At 31.5% G+C, this 21,726-nt stretch overlaps 1 protein-coding gene across 16 annotated transcripts in view; it reads left to right on the top strand.

The window, feature by feature from the left end:
* LOC148625347 (ryanodine receptor-like) overlaps positions 1 to 18,880 on the top strand; it is a 113,296-nt gene extending 94,416 nt beyond the window's left edge. For 12 of the 16 annotated variants that reach the window (XM_088568794.1, XM_088568796.1, XM_088568800.1 and 9 more), the window contains 19 exons: positions 902 to 1,063; positions 1,246 to 1,581; positions 1,811 to 2,011; positions 2,565 to 2,762; positions 2,990 to 3,062; positions 3,303 to 3,364; positions 3,985 to 4,066; positions 5,615 to 5,701; positions 6,421 to 6,786; positions 7,804 to 7,922; positions 8,256 to 8,316; positions 8,661 to 8,807; positions 9,727 to 9,858; positions 10,567 to 10,615; positions 11,062 to 11,169; positions 13,576 to 13,640; positions 14,119 to 14,219; positions 15,066 to 15,117; positions 16,555 to 18,880. In XM_088568794.1, the coding sequence (XP_088424920.1) occupies positions 902 to 1,063; positions 1,246 to 1,581; positions 1,811 to 2,011; positions 2,565 to 2,762; positions 2,990 to 3,062; positions 3,303 to 3,364; positions 3,985 to 4,066; positions 5,615 to 5,701; positions 6,421 to 6,786; positions 7,804 to 7,922; positions 8,256 to 8,316; positions 8,661 to 8,807; positions 9,727 to 9,858; positions 10,567 to 10,615; positions 11,062 to 11,169; positions 13,576 to 13,640; positions 14,119 to 14,219; positions 15,066 to 15,117; positions 16,555 to 16,653 (2,500 nt within the window). In that variant the 3' untranslated portion in view covers positions 16,654 to 18,880. Of the gene's footprint in view, positions 1 to 209; positions 290 to 901; positions 1,064 to 1,245; positions 1,582 to 1,810; positions 2,012 to 2,564; positions 2,763 to 2,989; positions 3,063 to 3,302; positions 3,365 to 3,984; positions 4,067 to 5,614; positions 5,702 to 6,420; positions 6,787 to 7,803; positions 7,923 to 8,255; positions 8,317 to 8,660; positions 8,808 to 9,726; positions 9,859 to 10,566; positions 10,616 to 11,061; positions 11,170 to 13,575; positions 13,641 to 14,118; positions 14,220 to 15,065; positions 15,118 to 16,554 lie in introns of all 16 variants that reach the window. The other 4 variants (XM_088568802.1, XM_088568788.1, XM_088568801.1 and 1 more) reach the window with 1 other exon arrangement.
* Positions 18,881 to 21,726: the final 2,846 nt, after the last annotated feature.

Genomic DNA, 21,726 nt, shown 5'->3' on the forward strand with positions numbered 1-21,726 from the left:
TGGCTGGAAAAGGTTGGATAAAATTTGATGAACCGTGGTATAAAAAGAATAGGTGATAATAAACAAAAAAGATATTTTCTAAAAGCACTTAAATTGCCCCAAAACAAAACTTTTGCTTCATTATCTATCTATCTATATATGCATACAATACATAGTTTGTACTATAGTTTAGCTGTTGTGTACTGTATATATCTTGTAATGTGCTGTAGGAATTTGATCTAAATGGGGATGGCTGGATATCGCATAAAGAATTTAAACGAGCCTTGGATGCTCAAAAAACATATACGGAGTAAGTCACAGCATGGGTGATCCCCCAACAGTTCAAGCCAGACCCCTAATAACATAAATATTCACCTTGCATGGTGTGCTCTTCTTTAGAAATGTAGACCTCTTTTATACTAATGTATACCTAAATCTCCATAGATCAAATAATTGTTTTCACTAAATCCTTTTTGAGTAATCTTATTTCAAAACTTGTCCTTTATAAATCAAAGAAGTTCACAATGTTCAACCCTGAAATTTGAACTCTTTAACACTGTCAATTTGTATAAATAATGTGATACCGAACTTGAGTTTTTTTCCTGTCTTGCCTTGTATCTGAATGAAGAAAGCCCATCATGTCAATTTTGTTGGAATTCTCCTTTGTGATTTTATTTTTTGTTCATTTGAATTTCAAAATATACATGTCTTGACACAGTTTATTACAAATTTTTTTTTGAGCCTCATAAAAAGTATATTGTATTATTTATTCAGTTAGATTAATTAAAAAAAATTGTAGATATAAAATTTATGTTATTTTCATGTACATTTACCAAATCTCAGTATTGCCAAAATTTTATTAATTGTCCAAGTTGATTTCAATACATACTGATGTCAATGACAATTTCCTCACTATTTACAGAGAAGAGATAGACTACATTATGATGTGTGTTGATGCTAACCAGGATGGTAAAGTTGACTTTAATGAGTTTACAGATAGATTCCATAATCCTGCTAAAGACATTGGTTTTACCATGGCTGTATTACTGACAAATCTGTCAGAACACATGCCGTCTGATCCTAGGTAGGAAACATTTTTGTATTCTTGGCATATTTTTTTTAATGATAACAAATTTATGGTACTCTTTGTCTACATCTGAAATGTAGAATTTTTTCTAATAAAAAGTGTTTTGAAACTGACCTAGTGTGGAAATGGAATATTTATAAAGGAAATGTCCTTTTAAAATCATTTTAAATATATTTTAGACTTGAAAGGTTCCTTGAGAAGGCCCGTAGTGTTCTGGACTATTTCGGGCCTTACTTGGGAAGAATTGAAATCATGGGCAGTAGCAACAAAATAGAACGGGTCTACTTTGAGATCAAACAGTCTCATATTGACCAGTGGGAGAAACCTCAGATCAAGGAATCCAAAAGATCCTTTCTCCACAGTGTGGTCAATGAGGGAGGAGACAAAGAGAAGTTGGAAAGCTTTGTAAACTTCTGTGAGGATACCATCTTTGAAATGCAGCATGCTACCAGTATAAGTGCTGAGGAACAGAGATTAGCAGCCATGAGAAGTGGAGCTGGTGTAGAAGGTGGAGGGTGGGTAGTTTTAACTTCAACATGAAAAAGTGAAATTTGCTCAACTTCAAACATTGTAATAATTTGTCTTGAAAAAATACTTACCCTCATTTATCACATAAAAAATGTAATTTGTACATGAAATATCTTTGACCGAAAGTCTGAGGGTAAGCATGTTAGAATTCATATTAACAGTGTATAGATTAGATGTGGATGGTCTATAAATGTCTGATTCTGTGTTATATTTCAGTGTACTGGAACCTATATCAACTGTGTACAGATTTGCTGTAGATGGTCTCTCAACCATTTTATCCCTGTTTACATGGACCAACATTAAGTGGGCCTATCAGACTTTCAAAAAAATGACTTACTGGCAGTTGTTTGTAGCTTTTATCAAGCTTAACTTCAGAGTGGCCTTCCTTCTTCTAACATTCTTATTCCATGTTCTGTGGTAAGTTTCAACAGTAAATACACATGAACCATATTTTTATGGGTGGCTTTTGGAAGGTACAGTGAAATCTGTCTACAATGAACCTCTTTGGAACTGTAGGAATATTTGGTTTAAGAAGGCATTCAGTTTAAACAATTTCAAAATATATTGAAATTGATATAAAGAACTTCTGCAGCAATCTGGTTGGACAGGTCACCAGTTTATTCAGGGTTCACTTTAGATAGGTTTCACTGTAATTAAAAATTATGAGTTGTTTTTCAAAGAAAAGTTTTCTTCTCTCCTATAGTATTAAAATTGAGTTTTTTGTATTTTTAGAGCTTCAGTTAGTATGGAGACACATTTTACTTAGGATCGCTTGAATCTGTAAAATTTGAATTACTTAAAAAACAAATTGAGCCAGGTAACAAGGAAACATGTTGGTTACAAAGTTTAAGTGGACTTTTTAAACATTTAAACTTGACCCTTTGCTCTCTATCAAACTTGTTAATAAAACTGCACAATGAATATCAAGGTGAGTCTATTAATGTAGTAAATTATCATTTGCCTCCCTTAGGACCCTGATGAAGTTTGTGTTCAACATGATGAAGGGAGAACAGGATGAAAAAGCTGCGGAATCACCACCTGCCATGTTGGCCCTTCCAGCTCCACCACAACCTCGAGTATTTGTACCTCCAATGGAGTTAGAATCAGCAGAAACAATGGCACCTTTCGGCATATCTCTATCAAAGGAACCAGATGGCGACTTGGAAGAGTAAGTTGTGTGTATGAATTGTCTCCTTTTAATTATTTTTTGATAAGGAATAGACACTTTACCTGAATTGCAAATATTAAGTACTGAAAATTAAACAAATGTTTCTTGATAAACCTTTTAAATTGTTAATTGGGTCACCATTTTGAGGAGATATAGTTTGAATTTATGTAAGAATAGCATTACTATTATGAAATCATTAATACATGTAATGTTTGCTTTATTTTCAGACCCAAGCTTTCCAATGGTATAGCAGTAACTCCAGAAACACTGACTGAAACAAGTGCTCCTTCAGCAACAGAGGTGAATATACATCATTCTCTGAACATCTCTCAGAATTGAAAAATTGCACTGTTTTTTTTTGTTTTTTTTTAAACTTGAATGTTTAATCAACCATATTTTTAAAAAAAATAACAGGATGAATTTGGTTGTGCAACAGCTTTTTGTGAAAAATTACCTTTGGTAAGTTTAGATTTGTCTATTTGGATAAGGAATGATCTCAGCAAAGCATATGTAGTGCTAAAAATATACATTTTATCTTAGCTAACACAACAGGAAGCACAGACACCAACAGAACAAGATCTTTCACAGCCTTCAGAAACAAGGTATAATATAACTTATATCTTCATATTTTATTATGTTATCTCAATTATAGAAAGATTCTTACTCAGTTATAGAGAAATTCTTACTTCTCATGTTCAATAATGTCTTGGTACACTATGCTTACATTTCTGAACTTACAGTAAAATCTGTCTAATGCTAACCCTGAAATATTTGAAAACCTGCAGACCAGACACTTTTAAGGAGGTAGACCTAGGGTAAGGGACATAACTCTTGAAATCAGTGATATATTTGTTTCATATTCAATTTCACTACAGCTTTTCAAGCTTTCCTTTGAAACAGAATGAAATCAGTCCAAGTTACTTTGATGCTTACATGAGATTGATGTAAAATTGAAGAATACAAACGTTCCTATCATTTGTAAGAGTTGTGTCCCTTACCATAGGTCTGCTTCCTTAAGTCCCTATATATCAGTTCAAATGTGTTTTGAAACTTGGTAAATTGAACATCTATCTAAACTGAACCAATTATAAAGTCAGAGAGGTTTGTTTTGGACAAGTTTCACTGTATTAATAGAAATATAAATGATAGAAATTCGAATTATGTATAATCATTTTTTTTTTTTTTTTGGAATGGGAAATAATCCAGTTATTTATTTCTATAGATCAACAACTGTACCTAAACCAGGAGATGAAGACGAGCTCCCTTATGAAACCAAGAGCTTTGACTGGGGCAAATATATTCTTGTATGTATGCAAGGAAGAACATAGTATTCAATTTTCTTGTAAATGCAAAAAAAAAAATGATTATTGAATATTTCAATGTGATCCAGTCAATTTTAATATGAAAAAATAATATGAAAAAAGCTATTTGTGTAATTGAGAATACTAGGATTATGGAAAAAATTTATGTGAGGAATTTTGATTACTAGACTATATATGTATATGAAAAGCTTTTAAATGAATAATACTATTTTTCAGAATATTTTAAGAAAATTTGCGGTAATTGTTAAACCTTACCTGAGTTATTCCTGTTCAGTTATCCTTGAGAATTCTTGTTTCCTGCACTTTTCAAAAAACTTGTTTGTTATTCATTTTGTTTGTTACAATTCTCCAAGTTCATAATGAAACGTATTTCCATACCCCTTGTTTGAAAAGCAGGAGGTATATTGGGATCATGCTGTTCATCCATCTGTCTGTTCCTAGTTCTAATCCACAACTCCTTTGAAACTGTTGAATTGAATGAAACTTTCACAATTTTTTTATTACATGATGCCATGTGCACCTCCTTTTTTGTTTTTCCATGTGAAAAACTTTTTGGGTTTCCTGATACATAATATGGACATAGTCATTTGTCTACCATCGGGGAACCATCCTCTACTCCATTGAATGGAATTTGATGAAACTGTCACAGATTCTTTGTTATAGAAATCATTGTGCCCCTCTCAATCTGAATGACTTGTGGGTTTAATGCTTTGTTGGATGGGTAATGAGCTCACAGTTTTTCCAGTTATTCTATGAAATAATCAATAAATGGTCTGTGAATGTTTCCTGAATTTTTTCTAAAGCCAGTTTCACACCAGGTTTCCATGATCCTGTACTCTTACTCTTTGTTTGAATCCTAGAAAATTGAGATTGACGACTCTTCTTCTTATATTTTTCCATATAAAGGATAATGTCCCTTGTTGAAATTGCATTTTCCTTATTTTTACTGACAGTCCTTTTCCAAATATTGCACTTAAATCTCTTTAAAAAGAAATCGTGTGATTCATATCAACTTTGACACCTTGATTTTGATTTGACGTAATTAAAAATAAGGAAATTTTTTTATCTATGTTTAAAACATGCATAATAATGATTTAACAATGGCAAGTATTTTCAAAGTTCTTGTACTAATGACCTAATGACCTACCACACTTAAAATTCAAATGACCAACTCTGCTAGGACAATTAAATTCCTACTTAAAATTTTCAGATATGATTTTTTTTTAGTTTTGAATGGAATTCTGCTTTTTTTCACTCAGGCTTTCACCATTATAGTTCTTGTATTTTTTATAGTGTATTTAACATTTCAAATTGCAGATTTCCACTTACTGTTGTCAGCTGAGTAAAATCATGTCTGAATTATTGTTTGCTAATAATACAGTGTTTATATCTTTACTCACAGAACTAATTGTGATAACACTCTTCTTTATGTCTTAATTATTTACAGATTTATACCATAATGATGTTTAATACTGAAGCATAGAGTGTAATTATTCAAATATATAAATATATATACATCTTTTTTTTCAGAGTTTATTTGCCAGAAACTTTTACAACTTTAAGTATGCGGCTCTGATTCTTGCCTTCATGATCAACGTAATGCTTCTTTTCTACAAGGTAAAGTTATTTTAAAATACTTGCATAGCTTCTTCATGCTTTTCCCTTTTAGAAAAAAATACAAGAATAAGATAAATTTATCCATTGCATAAATGTCCTATGAATTAGTTAATAAATATGCAACCTGTATGCATTGATGTGATAAAATGCTCCCCTTTTTTCAACTCCGCTTGCAAAGTTGGTGATGGGGGATATTTAGTGATAGGGGTGTCCACCCTCTTTCCTCCTTTCCTTCTGTGACTCGGAGGGGTACCTTACTTTTATCTATTACTCCTCTTACACCACTGAATGGAATTTCATGAAACATTTGCAAAATCTGTATTACATATTATTAGGCCAGATGCCAAGTGGTGGAAACAGCTCGCATGGTCTTCGGCCAGATGAGCTAAAAATGGCCTGTGGTGCCCATCTTTATAATGCATCTTTTTTTGGGGGGGGGAGAATTATTAGGCCAATTCTGGTCAAATTTTAATATCAAGCTTGAATGATATGTCCTTAGTTGCCTTAATTGTTGAGGGTTTTAACTTCTGCGGTCTTATCTAGCTTCACCCAGTGAAGCATTCTACGAAAGTTTAGAATGAGAATTTCTCAGTTTAAGTAGTTAAGCCCTGTTCATTGCTGTTCTTCCTCAAACTGGCTGTGATTATTTTGTCACTACAAATAGACCATAGGGGTCAAATTGCAGAATTTTGCAAAAGATTTTGCCTCTTATTTTTAAGGTGACAAGAGTACCTATGGAGGCAGCAGGAGGAGAACCTGATGTTAATGCCACAGAGGGTGGTGATGATGAAGAATTTGATGAAGTTGTTACCATGGAAGATGACATTTATTTCCGAGAATACATGATGCAAATTCTAGCCACTTTTCACAGTGTGATATCATTTTCTATGCTCATTGCCTATTATTGCCTGAAAGTGCCTTTAGTTATCTTCAAAAGGGAAAAGGAAATTGCCAGGAAGTTAGAATTTGAAGGATTATGGGTAGCTGAGCAACCAGAAGATGATATCAAGGCTCAGTGGGACAAACTTGTGCTGAGTACACAGTCTTTCCCAGAAAGTTATTGGGACAAATTTGTCAAAAAGAAGGTAAAGGTTTTGCCAGGGTACAAACTAAAGAAAAAATGATGTAAATTGATGAATTTTCACAGATTTGTCTAGTGAATATGTTTTTGGGTATCAATTTTTGGGGCTTAAAAAATTGTTTTTGTTTCATAGTGTTAGAATTTCCAAGGTATTGTTGTGCTTCTCTGTCCACTTTTAACATAGTGAACATAAGTATACAATGAAAGTTAATACATTTACAATATATTTAATGCTCAGTTGTCTATAACATACCAATACCTGTTAACCTTTTAAATGCTTGAAGAGGGAGATCTCCCTCTTTTCAGCTTTTCTAAGAGGGAGATCTCCCACTTTTCAGCTTTTTAAGAGGGAGATTTAGCATGACTCAGAAAAATACAGGATAATTTTGCTAGAAATTCAAGTACAAAGATATAAAATCTATGATAATCTTGTTAATCTACTAAGGATTTCTAATCAAAATTTGAGTAATTATGGGTAGTACAATAACAAGGATTAATTACTGGTTGATTGTTTCTCAGTGATTATTATGTTACATATACATTGCATTTATATCAATTTAATTAGCTATTTAGAACATAATTTGTGCAATATTTCTGAGGAAGATATGGGGGGAGAGAAATCAATAAAAGAGGTAGATGTGTGTCTCCCACATGGGAGACTTTCTCAAAGAGGGGAGGTTGACCCAAAAAGAGGGAGTCTCCCTCCTGAAGAGGGAAGGTTAACAGGTATGCATACCAATAATTTTGATACAATATCAAGTTCCCATTGATAAATTGTTTGACATCATCTGAGGTGCTCAAATACTTAGTCAGTTAGAATGAGTTTACTTTTTCTCTTCATAAATTTCAGAAATAATTTGAGTTAAAATGTTTGACTTATTTTCACAATTTGATGGTTACTGCTGGTCAATTGAAAAACTTCTGAAAGTTCTAATAATATACTGACTTGCCGTCCAAGCTTAAAGTATATCGGACAGCTTTTCCTTTAAGAAAATTAATAAAACTGATTGTTCTATCACAGGTAAGAGCCAGGTATGCGGAACAGTATGACTATGAAGCCATCAGTAATTTATTGGGGATGGACAAAGGTGATACCATCAAAATGGAGGAGGAACAGAAATCCAGCATACTGCCTTCATTGTAAGTAATACTAGAGTAAATAAGGAATATGGACAGACAGACAGACAGACAGACAGGGCGATTCCTATATACCTCAAACTTTACATAATCAATGTGAACAAACCACTTTAAGCTGAATGACATTCTCATTTTCCTTGGTTTTGAAGAAGATTATGGTTAGTTTTTATACTTTGCCACAAGAAGTGACCTTTTTTCAGTTTTCTCTTTAAAATGTTGGTATGTCCTTGACATTGACTTGATTATGAAAAGTTTTAAGTTTTGTACTTCTAATACTTTCTTTTTGATAAAATTTTTAATTTTTTTTTGTTAATTTTACATTAATATCATTTGCAGCCTCAGCAATGTTGATTGGCAGTACCAGATCTGGAAATGGGGTGTCATTTTCACAGATAATGTAAGTGTATTTCAGTAATATATTAAAAACAGTCTGCTCTATTAACATTTTAGCTTCTGGCTTGAGCAATCAACTTTTATTATTTTCAAAATATTTTTAAACAAGCTTCACCAATTTTATTTGTCTTCGATAAAGCATACTAAAGGCACTGCCAGTAAAAAAAATACAACACTACCTATTTAAATATTTTAAGGTAATCAATTATCCTCAGTGAAAGTTGATAAGGAAAAAATGTTCAGAAATAGTGAAAATGTCATATCGAAGTTTTATTAGAAGTACATAAAAATTCTAATGATTTTGTAGAAAAAATAAAGGTTTTAAAATATTGCATTATTCATTTTCAGTCATTCCTCTATATTGCTTGGTACTTCATATTCTCTGTTCTTGGGAACAACAATTACTTTTTCTTTGCTGCCCATTTATTGGATGTTGCCATAGCAATACCAGCACTGAGAACCATCTTACAGTCTGTAACTCACAATGGTAAACAGGTTAGTATCTGTGTTATTGAAACCATTTTCTGTGGTCTGATGGCAGTGGGCTAATATCCTGTGCTCAGTGGGCTTATATTCTTTGCTAGAGCTAGAATTGAAATCCTGAATAAAATAGAACTCTCTCTGAACTTATCATGAACTCCATACAAATAACATGTAGTTAATTTTCACAGCAAATTCTGAAATATAAGTGACATCTTTATTATTGTTAAAGTAGTTAAATGTCCATTGCTAGAATTAGATTTCATGAATAATAATAGAATAATTAATTGGAAAGAGTGAATAACCAAAATATTATCATAAGTGCTGAAGAATGCCTAGATTTATCAAATGTGCAGAATTGTTCCATGCACCACTTAAATCTTCAACTGTTCTTGGCACAAGTGATCATATTTTTGTTATTCACGATGACCAATTGATTATCATATTTATAATTTAGATTTTCTTCACAATTTATCAACATTTTCAACATGTATCTTAAATTTTGTGATTGACAGATTGATATTAAAGTTTTGACGTTTTTGCGGGAGAAAGTCGGAGAGTGAAATTACTGAATTTATTTTACAGTGTGAATTATCATAATTTATCACACTGGGAACATTCCATAAAAGTCTGCTATCTATATTATAAATACAAATCTCTCTGCACTTATCATGATGTCCTCAATAATATATATATGTACAATACCTAATTTTCACTGCTATTACTGATATAATGGTAATGTCTTAAATTTTGCAAAAATGCAAATTGAAACATGAATGTAATTCATGTCTTTTTTTCACATAAAACTTACCACATCGTATAAAAAATGGAATCTTGTCTATTATAAATGTTAAGTTTTTGTTGGAATGTTTAAGTGAAGAAAAAAATTGCTGAACTTTCAGTTTGCATTCATATGAGATATTTTACTCTACAGTTGGTATTGACAGTGATGTTGACAAGTGTTGTGGTATATATCTACACAGTGTTGGCTTTCAACTTCTTCCGTAAATTTTACATTAAAGAAGAAGATGGAAATACAGACTTCAAATGCCATGATATGTTAACGGTAAATTGCTAATTCTGTATAAAAGTAGTGTAAATAACACTGTCCATTGAATTTTGTTGATGAATTTCAGTTCTTTTCTATGCACATTTATCAAAAATCAATTTGTATCTTATTTAAGATGAAATAATTTATACATGCATTGAAAGAAAGCAAACAAGAACAAGCTCACAGAGGCAGATAAAAAATTTATGAAAATAGTGTATTGTTGTGTGTAAATGTATGCATTTAAATGTGATTATAGATGATTTTTTTTGTTGGCTCCTGGCAGGGCCCCTTTCGGTGATATCTGGTTCCTCCACAGGCTTCTATAAGATATGCTACAGTTCTGTTTATTTTTTTTTTAATCTGCATCTAAGAAACTGAAAATGATTCATTGTAATATAACAACAGAAGAACATTGACAAATTTGGATAGACAAATTGTTACTGAATATCAGCCAACTACAATTCTCACAAACTTCTCATGCACTAAGTCATTGAAAATATTTGGAGTAGACACTGTGGAAGGACTTATTTTGTGAGGTACCAATTTTGTGGCTTTTTATGATTTGGTCAAACCCTAAATTTTAATTCTCAACAAAATGTTCCATGTGAATACTGATACATTACACATAAACATAAAGTAATACAGACCAAGATAAGTATTTTCAGTAGTTTACAGTACATTTTTATTGAATATAAATGAAACTTTTTCATTGTCTTCTTTTAGTGTTTTGTCTACCATCTACACACAGGTGTTAGAGCTGGGGGTGGTATTGGTAAGTTATACACAAATAATTAATGTTTGTACTCTGACCAAACAAGTATCAGCCAACTATTGTCATAGAAAATCAGAGGAAAGTTTAATGACATCATTCAATGACTTTTTACATGTTTTCACGATTGATGAGGAAAATACATGTAATCACAATGATAATGAAAACCATTGATGAAATAATAATAACATGGCCTACAAGAATTATTTTATAAATAAACATTTACAAATATGAATCAAGGATGATTTTCTTTATCTAGTTAGTGGAGTTCTGCTTTTTCAAATCCTGATTTTATACTTCTGCTTTTTTAATTTGCTGTATATTTACCTTAGATTTTATCAATTTCTGCTTTCCTTGTAAACTCATCCCTTCAGAAATTACCATGTTTAATCTAATATATTTTCAATTGGCTAAATGTACTGAATGTTTGATTCCATTGTGTATTACAGGTGATGAGATAGAACCAGCTGATGGAGATCCCTATGAGGTGTGGAGAATTCTCTTTGATATTACATTCTTCTTCTTTGTTATTGTCATTCTCCTGGCTATCATTCAAGGTATATGTATATATTTGTAGTATAGGCTAAAAACCACTAATTCCACTTTCCATAGGCTTCTATGCTAATTTCACAATATTCAATGGCTTCTATGGACTTTACCTTAACTTTAACCTGCAGAGGACTATATATCAGCATGATTCTACATATGTCAGCTCACAATCCTCAGAATGGCATGTGGGGTTAGCAGACTTGCAGTGCAGTACTGGTCACCGGAAGTGAAGGGTCTATAAATAGCATGGGAAATCCCAGTGTTTTCACAAGACAGGGGTATATTTAAAAATCATTATGGAGATTAGGCTTCACATCACAAGAAGCAAAATGCACCTATAAAATGTACAGAAATGTTTTTCCTTTCAGAAACTGTTTAAATTTTTTAAATAAGATGAGAACTTTTTTCACAGCACTATGAGGAACAGGGGTAATTTCTGCGTAGGACTATTTTTGCGTACGTTCCAAATGCTCATTGGTTGAATTGGTGGTCTGTAACCTAAAGAGTCACTTTTTGTTTTAGAAAAAATAAATAACTATACAGGTATCTTCCTACACACATACTGAATGCATTTGCAAAGTTTCAGTGAAATGTGACAAGCACTTTTTTAAATATTTGATTTTTAAATATAGGGTAACCAAGTTGTACGAGCAAAAAAGTGACAATATTCTACCATACTTAAATGCATTAAATATTTGCAAAGAACTTTTTCTGACTTTTCAAATAAAAAATATCGATCACAACTTGTTTTTTAACAATATTAATGAAGAAATAGTTTTAAAAGTAATCATTTTCTGAGAAATTGGTCTATTTTTAAAAATTTAATTCTGACATGCCTCCCCCTTTTTCTTGATCACATGTCAAAAATCCTAAATCTTTAAATTTTCACAAAAGGTGATATATTTGGCTTTAAATTTGTAAATACAGTGTTTTCACATTAAAACATGACCAGTAAAGGGCACCTAAAGCAAAAAAAGTACTCAATAATGGATTTTCCATGTTGCCATAGGGGAATGCTGATATGGCCTTAACCGCAGTAATGAAAGTGAGTTTTTCCTCATTTCTAACCTAATTTTTGCTCAAATCTACACAAAACTTGATTTCAAGTGCTTATTACCACCATATTTAGGTAAATATAGCCCTCAAAGTTTAATATTTGATATTTTTACTAAATTTTCTACACTTTTTACAAGATAGGACATAAAATCAGCCAAAAAGACCAATTTTCCATAATTTGGACCTATAACTTAAAAAAATGCATATTTTGAAGGATTTTTGTAGTGTATTCCTCTCATGGCAAAGTTAACAAGATCTTCAAGTAGTTTAAAGCTATTTCAAGAAACTTTTCATTTTGCCATGGCTTAAACTTAAGGCTAAAAACCACTAATTCCACTTTCCATAGGCTTCTATGCTAATTTCACAATATTCAATGGCTTCTATGGACTTTACCTTAACTTTAACCTGCAGAGGACTATATATCAGCATGATTCTACATATGTCAGCTCACAATCCTCAGAATGGCATGTGGGGTTAGCAGACTTGCAGTGCAGTACTGGTCACCGGAAGTGAAGGGTCTATAAATAGCATGGGAAATCCCAGTGTTTTCACAAGACAGGGGTATATTTAAAAATCATTATGGAGATTAGGCTTCACATCACAAGAAGCAAAATGCACCTATAAAATGTACAGAAATGTTTTTCCTTTCAGAAACTGTTTAAATTTTTTAAATAAGATGAGAACTTTTTTCACAGCACTATGAGGAACAGGGGTAATTTCTGCGTAGGACTATTTTTGCGTACGTTCCAAATGCTCATTGGTTGAATTGGTGGTCTGTAACCTATATGTATATTTTTGTTATATATGTTTATTTTTGTTACATTTACATGTCATTTATATTTAATTCAAATACAAAGTGTAATTTAAGGAGAGCTGCAGAATTATCTGAAGTCCTTTCAATATCATTATGGAATTAAAGTGCATCTATTTTCCATTGGTTTCTACTGCTGTATTCACATGTAATTCACATTCAAATGGAATTATTGAATTTGCATTGAGTCAATGTACAGTGCTGAATGCAATGTTAATTGAATGTAAATTATTGAATTCACTTTATCGAAAATAGAAGCAAATTCAGTAATGCACATTGGAAATTCGTTCAATATGTGAACATGTAACCTGGATTAGAGTTCATGTTGACTGTGATTTGAATGCATGTTATTTAAATGTGTGAATGCAGTCATATATCAGGGAATGTAAATTCAAATTTAAATGGTACTTTTTTTCGGAAAAGATGATATCAAGCTATCATATCTTTTGGTAAATGAAAACATCCGATTAGAACTTTCTAAAAATAGACAAGATTTTATGGTGGGTTGGATTAGCAGTCTTATTTTCATATGGATTGTCTGTTTCAGGTTTAATTATTGATGCCTTTGGTGAACTAAGAGATCAGTTAGAACAAGTCAAAGAAGACATGGAGGTATGTCAACCAACCTATAATGTGTAATTAAATATAGGATATTTGTGGTTATGGACATCTCACTGCTGTAATCACTTAACAAACATGATTTCTATAAATTAAAGCAGTTTTGGTGCCTAGATGGAATTACAAGAAACTCTCCCCAGTATTTTTACAAAATTTCATATGTACATATGTATAATGAATCATATGGTTCATGTACTGGTTAAAAGAATTTTTATTGCTTTGTGAAGAATATCTTAATGAGATAATGTTTCTTGTTCTTGTGTACAAAAAGCCAAGTAATTAACCTGTAAAGGTAGAGATAATCTGTGTTTTGTATGTTTTAACATATAGATGTATCAGTTCGATTTTTAGTCAAGTTAATAAGATTGCCTTCATACATGTACTTCAGGCAAGACTTTAATTCATTATTTCAAGACAGTACTTGAAAGTTGTGATTGACTTCATCCATTTTTTATTCCTTGTTTTATTTCAGTCCAAATGCTTCATTTGTGGAATAGGAAAGGAATACTTTGACAAAGTTCCACATGGCTTTGAGACCCATGTAACCAATGAACACAATTTTGCCAATTATATGTAAGTATTAAGTACCAGTCTGTATAAAATTCCGACACTGCCAATGGGAAAACACATGGTGTAGAAAACCCACCAAACAAGCGATGGTTTTTCAGTTTACATGTGCTATATTTTTACAAAACAATAATCAGTTCAGTATTCAGATCTGCACTTTTGAGCAAATCATACATTCATCTCCCACTAAAATGAACCAAATGGAACCAAATCAAGAACAATAACTCTTGCAAAGTACCAATTTTGTGTACAATCTATATGATTTTTATCACAAAAGCTCAACAACCAAATGAAAAAATAAACTGGTTATGTGGTCTTTAACTGTTTCTGAACAAGAAATAAAAATGAATTCGGTGGGTTTTTCACATGCATGAATCACCTTCTGTCTGATTTTTAGAAAGACTGATACTTAAGTATTTTAAATCTATTGAAAACAAGTTATTCAATATACTTAATTTCTGCAGACAGTATAATATAGCTGTCAATAAAGTGTACAATAGCATAGGAAAATAATTGAACACATCTACAGTATTTCGATGTAGTAGGGAATAAGTTAAAAGTACAATATTTGAAAGGTAATTGATAGGAAGAACTGTTGGCCTTTACTTGTATACAATCATTATTGACCAATGACCTGTCATAAATCTTAAAGGTCCCTGTCAAATGTAAAATTCTATTTAAAACTAGAATTCTTAATGATTTATTAATGATTTATAATTTCTTCATTGTAAATCAGTTTGGCCAGTAACCTGCCTAAGGTCTTCCCATAGGACTTCATTCTAATGTCACTTAATTTTTGCTTTTACTTAATATAAGAAATATCTTCATGATTCTTTTTTTTTCATTTGACAGGTTTTTCTTGATGCATTTAATCAACAAACCAGATACAGAGTATACAGGACAGGTAAGTTACATATACTGGTAAACATTACAGCAAGCCTTGTCTACATCCTTCATTTTTGTCCCCTGCGACAAGGAAGGGACAAAGAAATATTGGTGTCCTTCTATCACACTTGTGGACACATCTCCTCAAAAACCTCTTGAGGGGCTTTTTTCAAATTTTATAGGATTGTTAGTCACCATTTGTAGTCATCATATTATGTTGCCAAATTTTACAGATGTGGGACTTTTGCACTTAATTTTTTTTTTTGCCACAACGGTGGACATATGGCTACAAGTTACTTGTTTTATTAGCAAAAGTATTGTTTCTCTAGTTTAAAGATTTACTTTTTTCATTCTATGTCACTGACATTAAGGTATTTCAGAATATTGTCAAAGTTTCAGATAAACCAAGGTTTTTGTTTTAATGTAGTATCCTTTTGCAATAAAGGGTGTGTGTTTTCCATTGGTTTCTAAAATAAGGAATGGATAATTTCTTTTTGCATTTCAAGACCAGAGATATATATTTGATTATCTGTCTGTTTTTTTTTTTTTTTTATAATTTATTTATGGTGCTCAGTCTATCATCTTGGTCTAATCTTTGTCCACACATATGACTATATAGATTCTTCTTCTGCCTCAAGTCGATTAAAATATTTCTACCCTTAAGATAGTTAAAAACTTTAAATTTAACTATCAAGAGTGTAGAAATATTTTAATCCACAAGAAACTGAGGGAGTATCTGTTTCTCCCATTTTAAAATTTTTCATTATTTTCCCTGTCGAGTTCCCCATTCACAACACTTAACAATTGTTCTTTTTGACATAAGAAGGTAAAATAATTGATGTATAATAAATAAAGTTATGAAGTCATATTTTATCATCGAAGTAAACAGTTGATGAATGATGAATTTATTAGGTCATGACCTTAAATTTGACCAGTTAAATAAATCTACTAAACAAGACTTATTATTTTTAATCATCTGGTTGAGTGGTATGGAAATAAGTCAACAATTAGAGAAATATAGATTCTCTTTTAGTTTTGAGAGATTACAAGATTTCTCCACTCATGAAAATTAAACTTTAGATTTCAACCCACAAGCTTCAGCAAGTGGGTTAAATCTAAAATTTCAATATTGTAAATGGGGAAATCTAGTAATCCCAGAGAGCATTGGAGGATAATCTGTTTCTCCCATGAATTCTGTAGAAAACTCAGAAATGTAAAATGGTGGGAAAACTCTCACAGAAATTTAATCACCACCCAGTGGATAAAAAGTCACATGCATTTTTAATCACCGTCTTAGAATGGAAGAAATCCTGTACTCTATTTGATCATTGTCCTCCTTTTTTTATTTGATTCATTGGTAATGTTATCATACTTCTATTGTTCTCTTACTGTTACTAAATATAGTATTAAATAGTCTGATATATGATAATTCCTCTGACCTTCCACTCCATTTCAGGAAACTTATGTTTGGGAGCTGTATCAACAAAGGTGCTGGGATTTCTTCCCTGTGGGTGACTGCTTTAGGAAACAGTATGAGGATGAACCTAGTAGCTAGGACTAGTTTTCTCTCCACACAGGAGAGTTCCAAAAACAATCAAAACTTACAACCAAAGAGTACATTGACAGTAGAGGACAAAGTAGACATTTATTACTGCTTTTGCTTAGGATAGAATAAGCCATATTTAATATGGAAATGCACAGAAGTAATTGGGAGACATTGATGCATATTTTATGAGAATGAGATTATCATTTGTTATGTACATTTTAATTAGGACACTGGCCATTTTGCAGCATAGATTAGACCGGTATAAAGTGAATTCACATATAGCTGTACTGAGATTATGTATGTACTTACCAGTTATTTTCAAGTTAGTTGTGTTTTCTTGCCTGTTTGATAGTTTACAGATTTATTATTGTTGGTATGAAAAACTGCTCATATTGGTTTTTTTTAATTATTTCGTCATAATTAAGTTGCTGACATTTGATATACCAACTATTTTAGTGCATCTCTTTCTCTGGTTATAAATGTAGAATTCTATCAAATTAGTATTCTTAATGAATGAAATTTGAAACAAATCTACAACAATTTACTATAAATTTATAATGGTATTTCTGAAATAGAAAAATTTGGATAGATTTTCTTACAAATTTGAAAATCTTTTCCTGGATTTTCTGTTTCGTATTTTTGACCTTGAAGATCCAGATGGGGAGATGTGTGTGTGTGTGTTTTTATTCCTTCTTTTTGAAATTGTAGACCTGCTTTATACTCCAGTTCCATTGTGATTTGTTACAAAGTTGTACTTTATTAGGAGTTTGTGATTGTGTGACAAGCATTTCAAGTGCTTTCTTAGATTAAGATTAATGTATTTTTATTCAATTATAACCTGTTACATGATATTATCCTTATACCGCAATTTCCATAGTAGTTTGTGTTTTAACAAATTGAACCATCACTGAAAATTGCAAACAGAATATCATGACAATGTTGGAATATCGTGACAATATTGAAATATGTCAGAATATCATGCCAATATTGATGTATGTCAGAATATTATTATAATGTTGGTATATGTCAGAATATGTTTCTATAATGTGATATTAGTTAATTGGTGTTATGGGCTTGGTTTATAGTTTTCCTTCAGGTTTTTGTTCTGTTTTTATCTGTTATTTTGTAGTCGTTTTGTTAGTGATATTTGTATTGCTTTGAATCTCATGTTACATTGTATTATGTACAGGTAGTTAAACCTATGTAAAATAAACCCCAAGATATTCCAAAGGGGTAGAACTGGTGTAAAGTAAACCCAATGATAAGTCAAAGGATAAGAACTTGTTTAAACTGAACCCCGAGATGTTTCAAAGGGTAAGAACCTGTCTAAACTGAACCAAACATATCTCAAAGGGTAAGGACCTGTGTAAACTGAACCTCCAGTTAAAGGTTTTAGTTTATACCAGGATCATTATAAATGTTATCATTGCTTTCAGTTGATTTTGTTTTTGTGCCATGAGTTTCATTTAAGTTCTCATTTTAAACTGACATAATGTGATCATTTTTTACCCAGTAGTCACCATTGGCTTTGCCATTTAAGTTTATATTCATAGTCAAGTATTCATCTTGATTATATTTGTGCCAAGTCAAGTTTTTTCATACAAGAGCTTAATTTTAGATAGGTTGTGTACAAAGAGTGCAATAATATTTATTTTATAGAAATCTTAGTCCATAAAGTGCAATAGTTTATTTTTTTTTCGTTTTGAGATGCAGTTTGGATGAAGTTAAGTGTGATTTATTTTTTTTTAATTATCTTGTGTTTTTCACAACTATTATTTATTTTACACATATTTAACATGTTTATTTGTGTTAGCTGTAGGATGATTTTGATTCTAATAAGATGATCATTGGATATGTTGAGATTTTTTTAATATTCAGTGTATTAAGCAAAGTCAATATGAAGAAGCTGAATACTATTTGAGTTTCCATGTTACTTTGAATGTTTGAAGATGTGTTTTGTTAAAAGAAAGTTTAAACAAGAACTAAGTAGTGCATTGTAAAGATTTGTGACTTTTAACATATACAATAAGATATTTATTGTGTGCCATCATTCTCTGTATTGAGTTGGAAGGACAGATATGGATGTTCATTTTGGCATGTCTTCCATTTTGTACAAATTTTGTGTGACAGAACTATGTCCCTTGAACAGGAATGTTATTTGTAATCACTTTCATCCACTTTAGAAATTTGTGAACTGCAATTAATTTATTACCAAAGAAATAAAAGATGAAATCTGTTCTGGTCATAGTGACTTTAAGATAAAATTTCACAGTATTTTTAGGTTACAGACCACCAATTCAACCAATGAGCATTTGGAACGTACGCAAAAATAGTCCTATGCAGAAATTACCCCTGTTCCTCATAGTGCTGTGAAAAAATTTCTCATATTTAAAAAAATTAAAGTTTCTGAAAGGAAAAACATTTCTGGTGCATTTTGCTTCTTGTGATGTGAAGCCTAATCTCCATAATGATTTCTAAATATACCCCTATCTTGTGAAAACACTGGGATTTCCCATGCTATTTATAGACCCTTCACTTCCGGTGAACACTTCTGCACTGCAAGTCTGCTAACCCCACATGCCATTCTGAGGATTGTGAGCTGACATATGTAGAATCATGCTGATATATAGTCCTCTGCAGGTTAAAGTTAAGGTAAAGTCCAGAGAAGGCATTGAATATTGTGAAATTAGCATAGAAGCCTATGGGAAGTGGAATTAGTGGTTTCTAGCCTTAAAACACTATTCTAATACATCTACCAAAGGAACATTTCACATAAAAATTAAGGCTCTTAAATGGAATGGTACTGAGAAGGTCTAATACAGGAAAAAATCTAGCAGTTCCAGAAGGCAAAACAAAAGAGAAACATGCTTTAAGTTTACTCCATCCTAAGTACATATCTGCTATCATAAAGAATAAGTTTTGTTATAGCTGATATACCATTATTTAAAGAGAAAGAGACCATAATTAGGTGAATATCATTGTTCAGTGACCAATCCTAGATCCTGGATTTGTAGTCAGTCATGTAGCAATTATACAATCATTATACAATGACATTTTTTTCTTTTTATAGATTGATTGTTTGATTATAGTTTTACAACCACTGGTAAATATTTCTATCATTAAGGATTTTAAGGCCAATTTATAAACCATGCATCAAACATTTTAGGGTATTTTTACTGTGTTTGAATATAGGGAAACGGCTTAAGACACATTATTCTGACTTAAAGCCCAGTTGTCATTCTTATATAGTATCCACATGGTAAAAGTCTTTTGTATGACAAGACTGGAGTCACCATTAAACCTATATCTTCATATTTGGCATGGTTCCAGTTAAAGTAATTCGTAGGATAGACTGGAGTCAAATCCACAATTTCTTGCACTTGAAGATTAGTGTGTTGGCTATTCTGAGTAGGAATCCTAAGGAGAATCCTGATGCAGGATTGTACAGAAAACCATATATCATGCTATATTTATGTTAGATTTTGTTTACAGTTATGGCCATTAAATGTGTTTGCATTTCATTGACTTGTATAATCATGAAGTATTCCTAAATGACAATTAGGAATGAGACAGTTTTCATCAGACCAAAGATAACAACATTGAGAAGTCATAAAAAAAATTTGAAAATATAATTTTCTATATAGTTCTTACAGCACTTTCTATATGTAAGCACAAAATACATGTATGGAGTTTAAAATACTGAACATAATATATCATGTATACACACATTGTTTTCATATTGATATAATTTTTATTTACAAGAAGAAAAAACACCAAATCATCAAGTTCATGTTAAATATCTGTGCTTCCCAGGGTCTGGTTTCGTAAAGAATTTTAAATTGAGACTTTTCTCAAATCTTTTCTCAACTCAAAACCTGACTCATCAATTTGAATTTGAAACTACCAATGAAGATCCCTGAAAATAAATTGCAGGAAACAAGTCTCTTTATAAAAGACATGACATCTTTGTGTGTGTGTTCAGAGCTATGAAATTTGACTGATTTCCTTCTTCATTAATGAAAGTATCATCCAAAGTAAAGGATTTTCAGTACTTGCTTTCATATTAAAATAAAATGCCCAAATTATCTAAGATACCTTTACACTACAACATATATAGACTATTGCTCTTTGTTTTTTAACAAGTACATACAACATTTAAACTACTATTTAACAAAACTTAACAACAATACTTTGTAACAACGGTTAACATTTCTAACAAAAAATACACTGAGTTTAATAACAAATACACATTACAATGAAACCTGTTTATACCAAATCCGTTTCAGACTTTTAAGTTGTTTGGTTTAAAAAGGAGCTCTGTTTTCCAAGGTTGAATACATTAAAATTGATTCAAAGGGGCTTTAAGAAGTATCTGGTTTAGGCCGGTTTTCAGATTATTCAGGGTTTGGTTTAGAAAGGTTTCACTGTACATTTTATCATTTGGCCTCCAGGGTTAGAGGAAGGTTTGTTAAATATGACTGAATGCAAGAAAATACTTGTGTAGTACTCCAGCTAAGAATCGTACAAAACATGCAACTTTTCATATAACCTGTGTCCTTACAAGATAAAATTTATGTAGAGTGTACCGTAGAATTCAAAATTAAGGGAGACAAATCTGTAAATGACAAAAAATACAATAGAAACTATTGCATTTTCAATGTGGATTATCTCCTAAGAGCAGACAGATTGGAATGAATAATTATACAATTCATCATATACACCTATAGAGCCACTTCATTACAAAAATAAAAATGTGTAGCCTTTTTGGGGGTGTATCACATATTACAGAATTTGCAAGATTCTTACAAAGACTATTACTTAAAACATCAACTAATGTAGTTTATTATTGAATAAATGCAAAAAAAAAAAATGAATTGACCTACAACAAATTTAGGATTCTATACTTTTTAAAAATTTATCCAGATAGGTTACAAAAACATTACCAACGATGGGAAAACTATAGTAACAGCTAGTGGTGAAAAGTTCATAGCAATTCCTCAATAAAATGATCTGCATGGCACTTACAGTATGATACAACCACAGAAGCCTAACCCTAAACAAAAGGGCAAGTATCAATCCTTC

The sequence above is a fragment of the Perna viridis genome, chromosome 2, assembly GCF_037379345.1.
Source record: "Perna viridis isolate PV_CMFRI_1.1 ecotype Kerala chromosome 2, ASM3737934v1, whole genome shotgun sequence".
Lineage (NCBI taxonomy): Eukaryota > Metazoa > Mollusca > Bivalvia > Mytilida > Mytilidae > Perna > Perna viridis.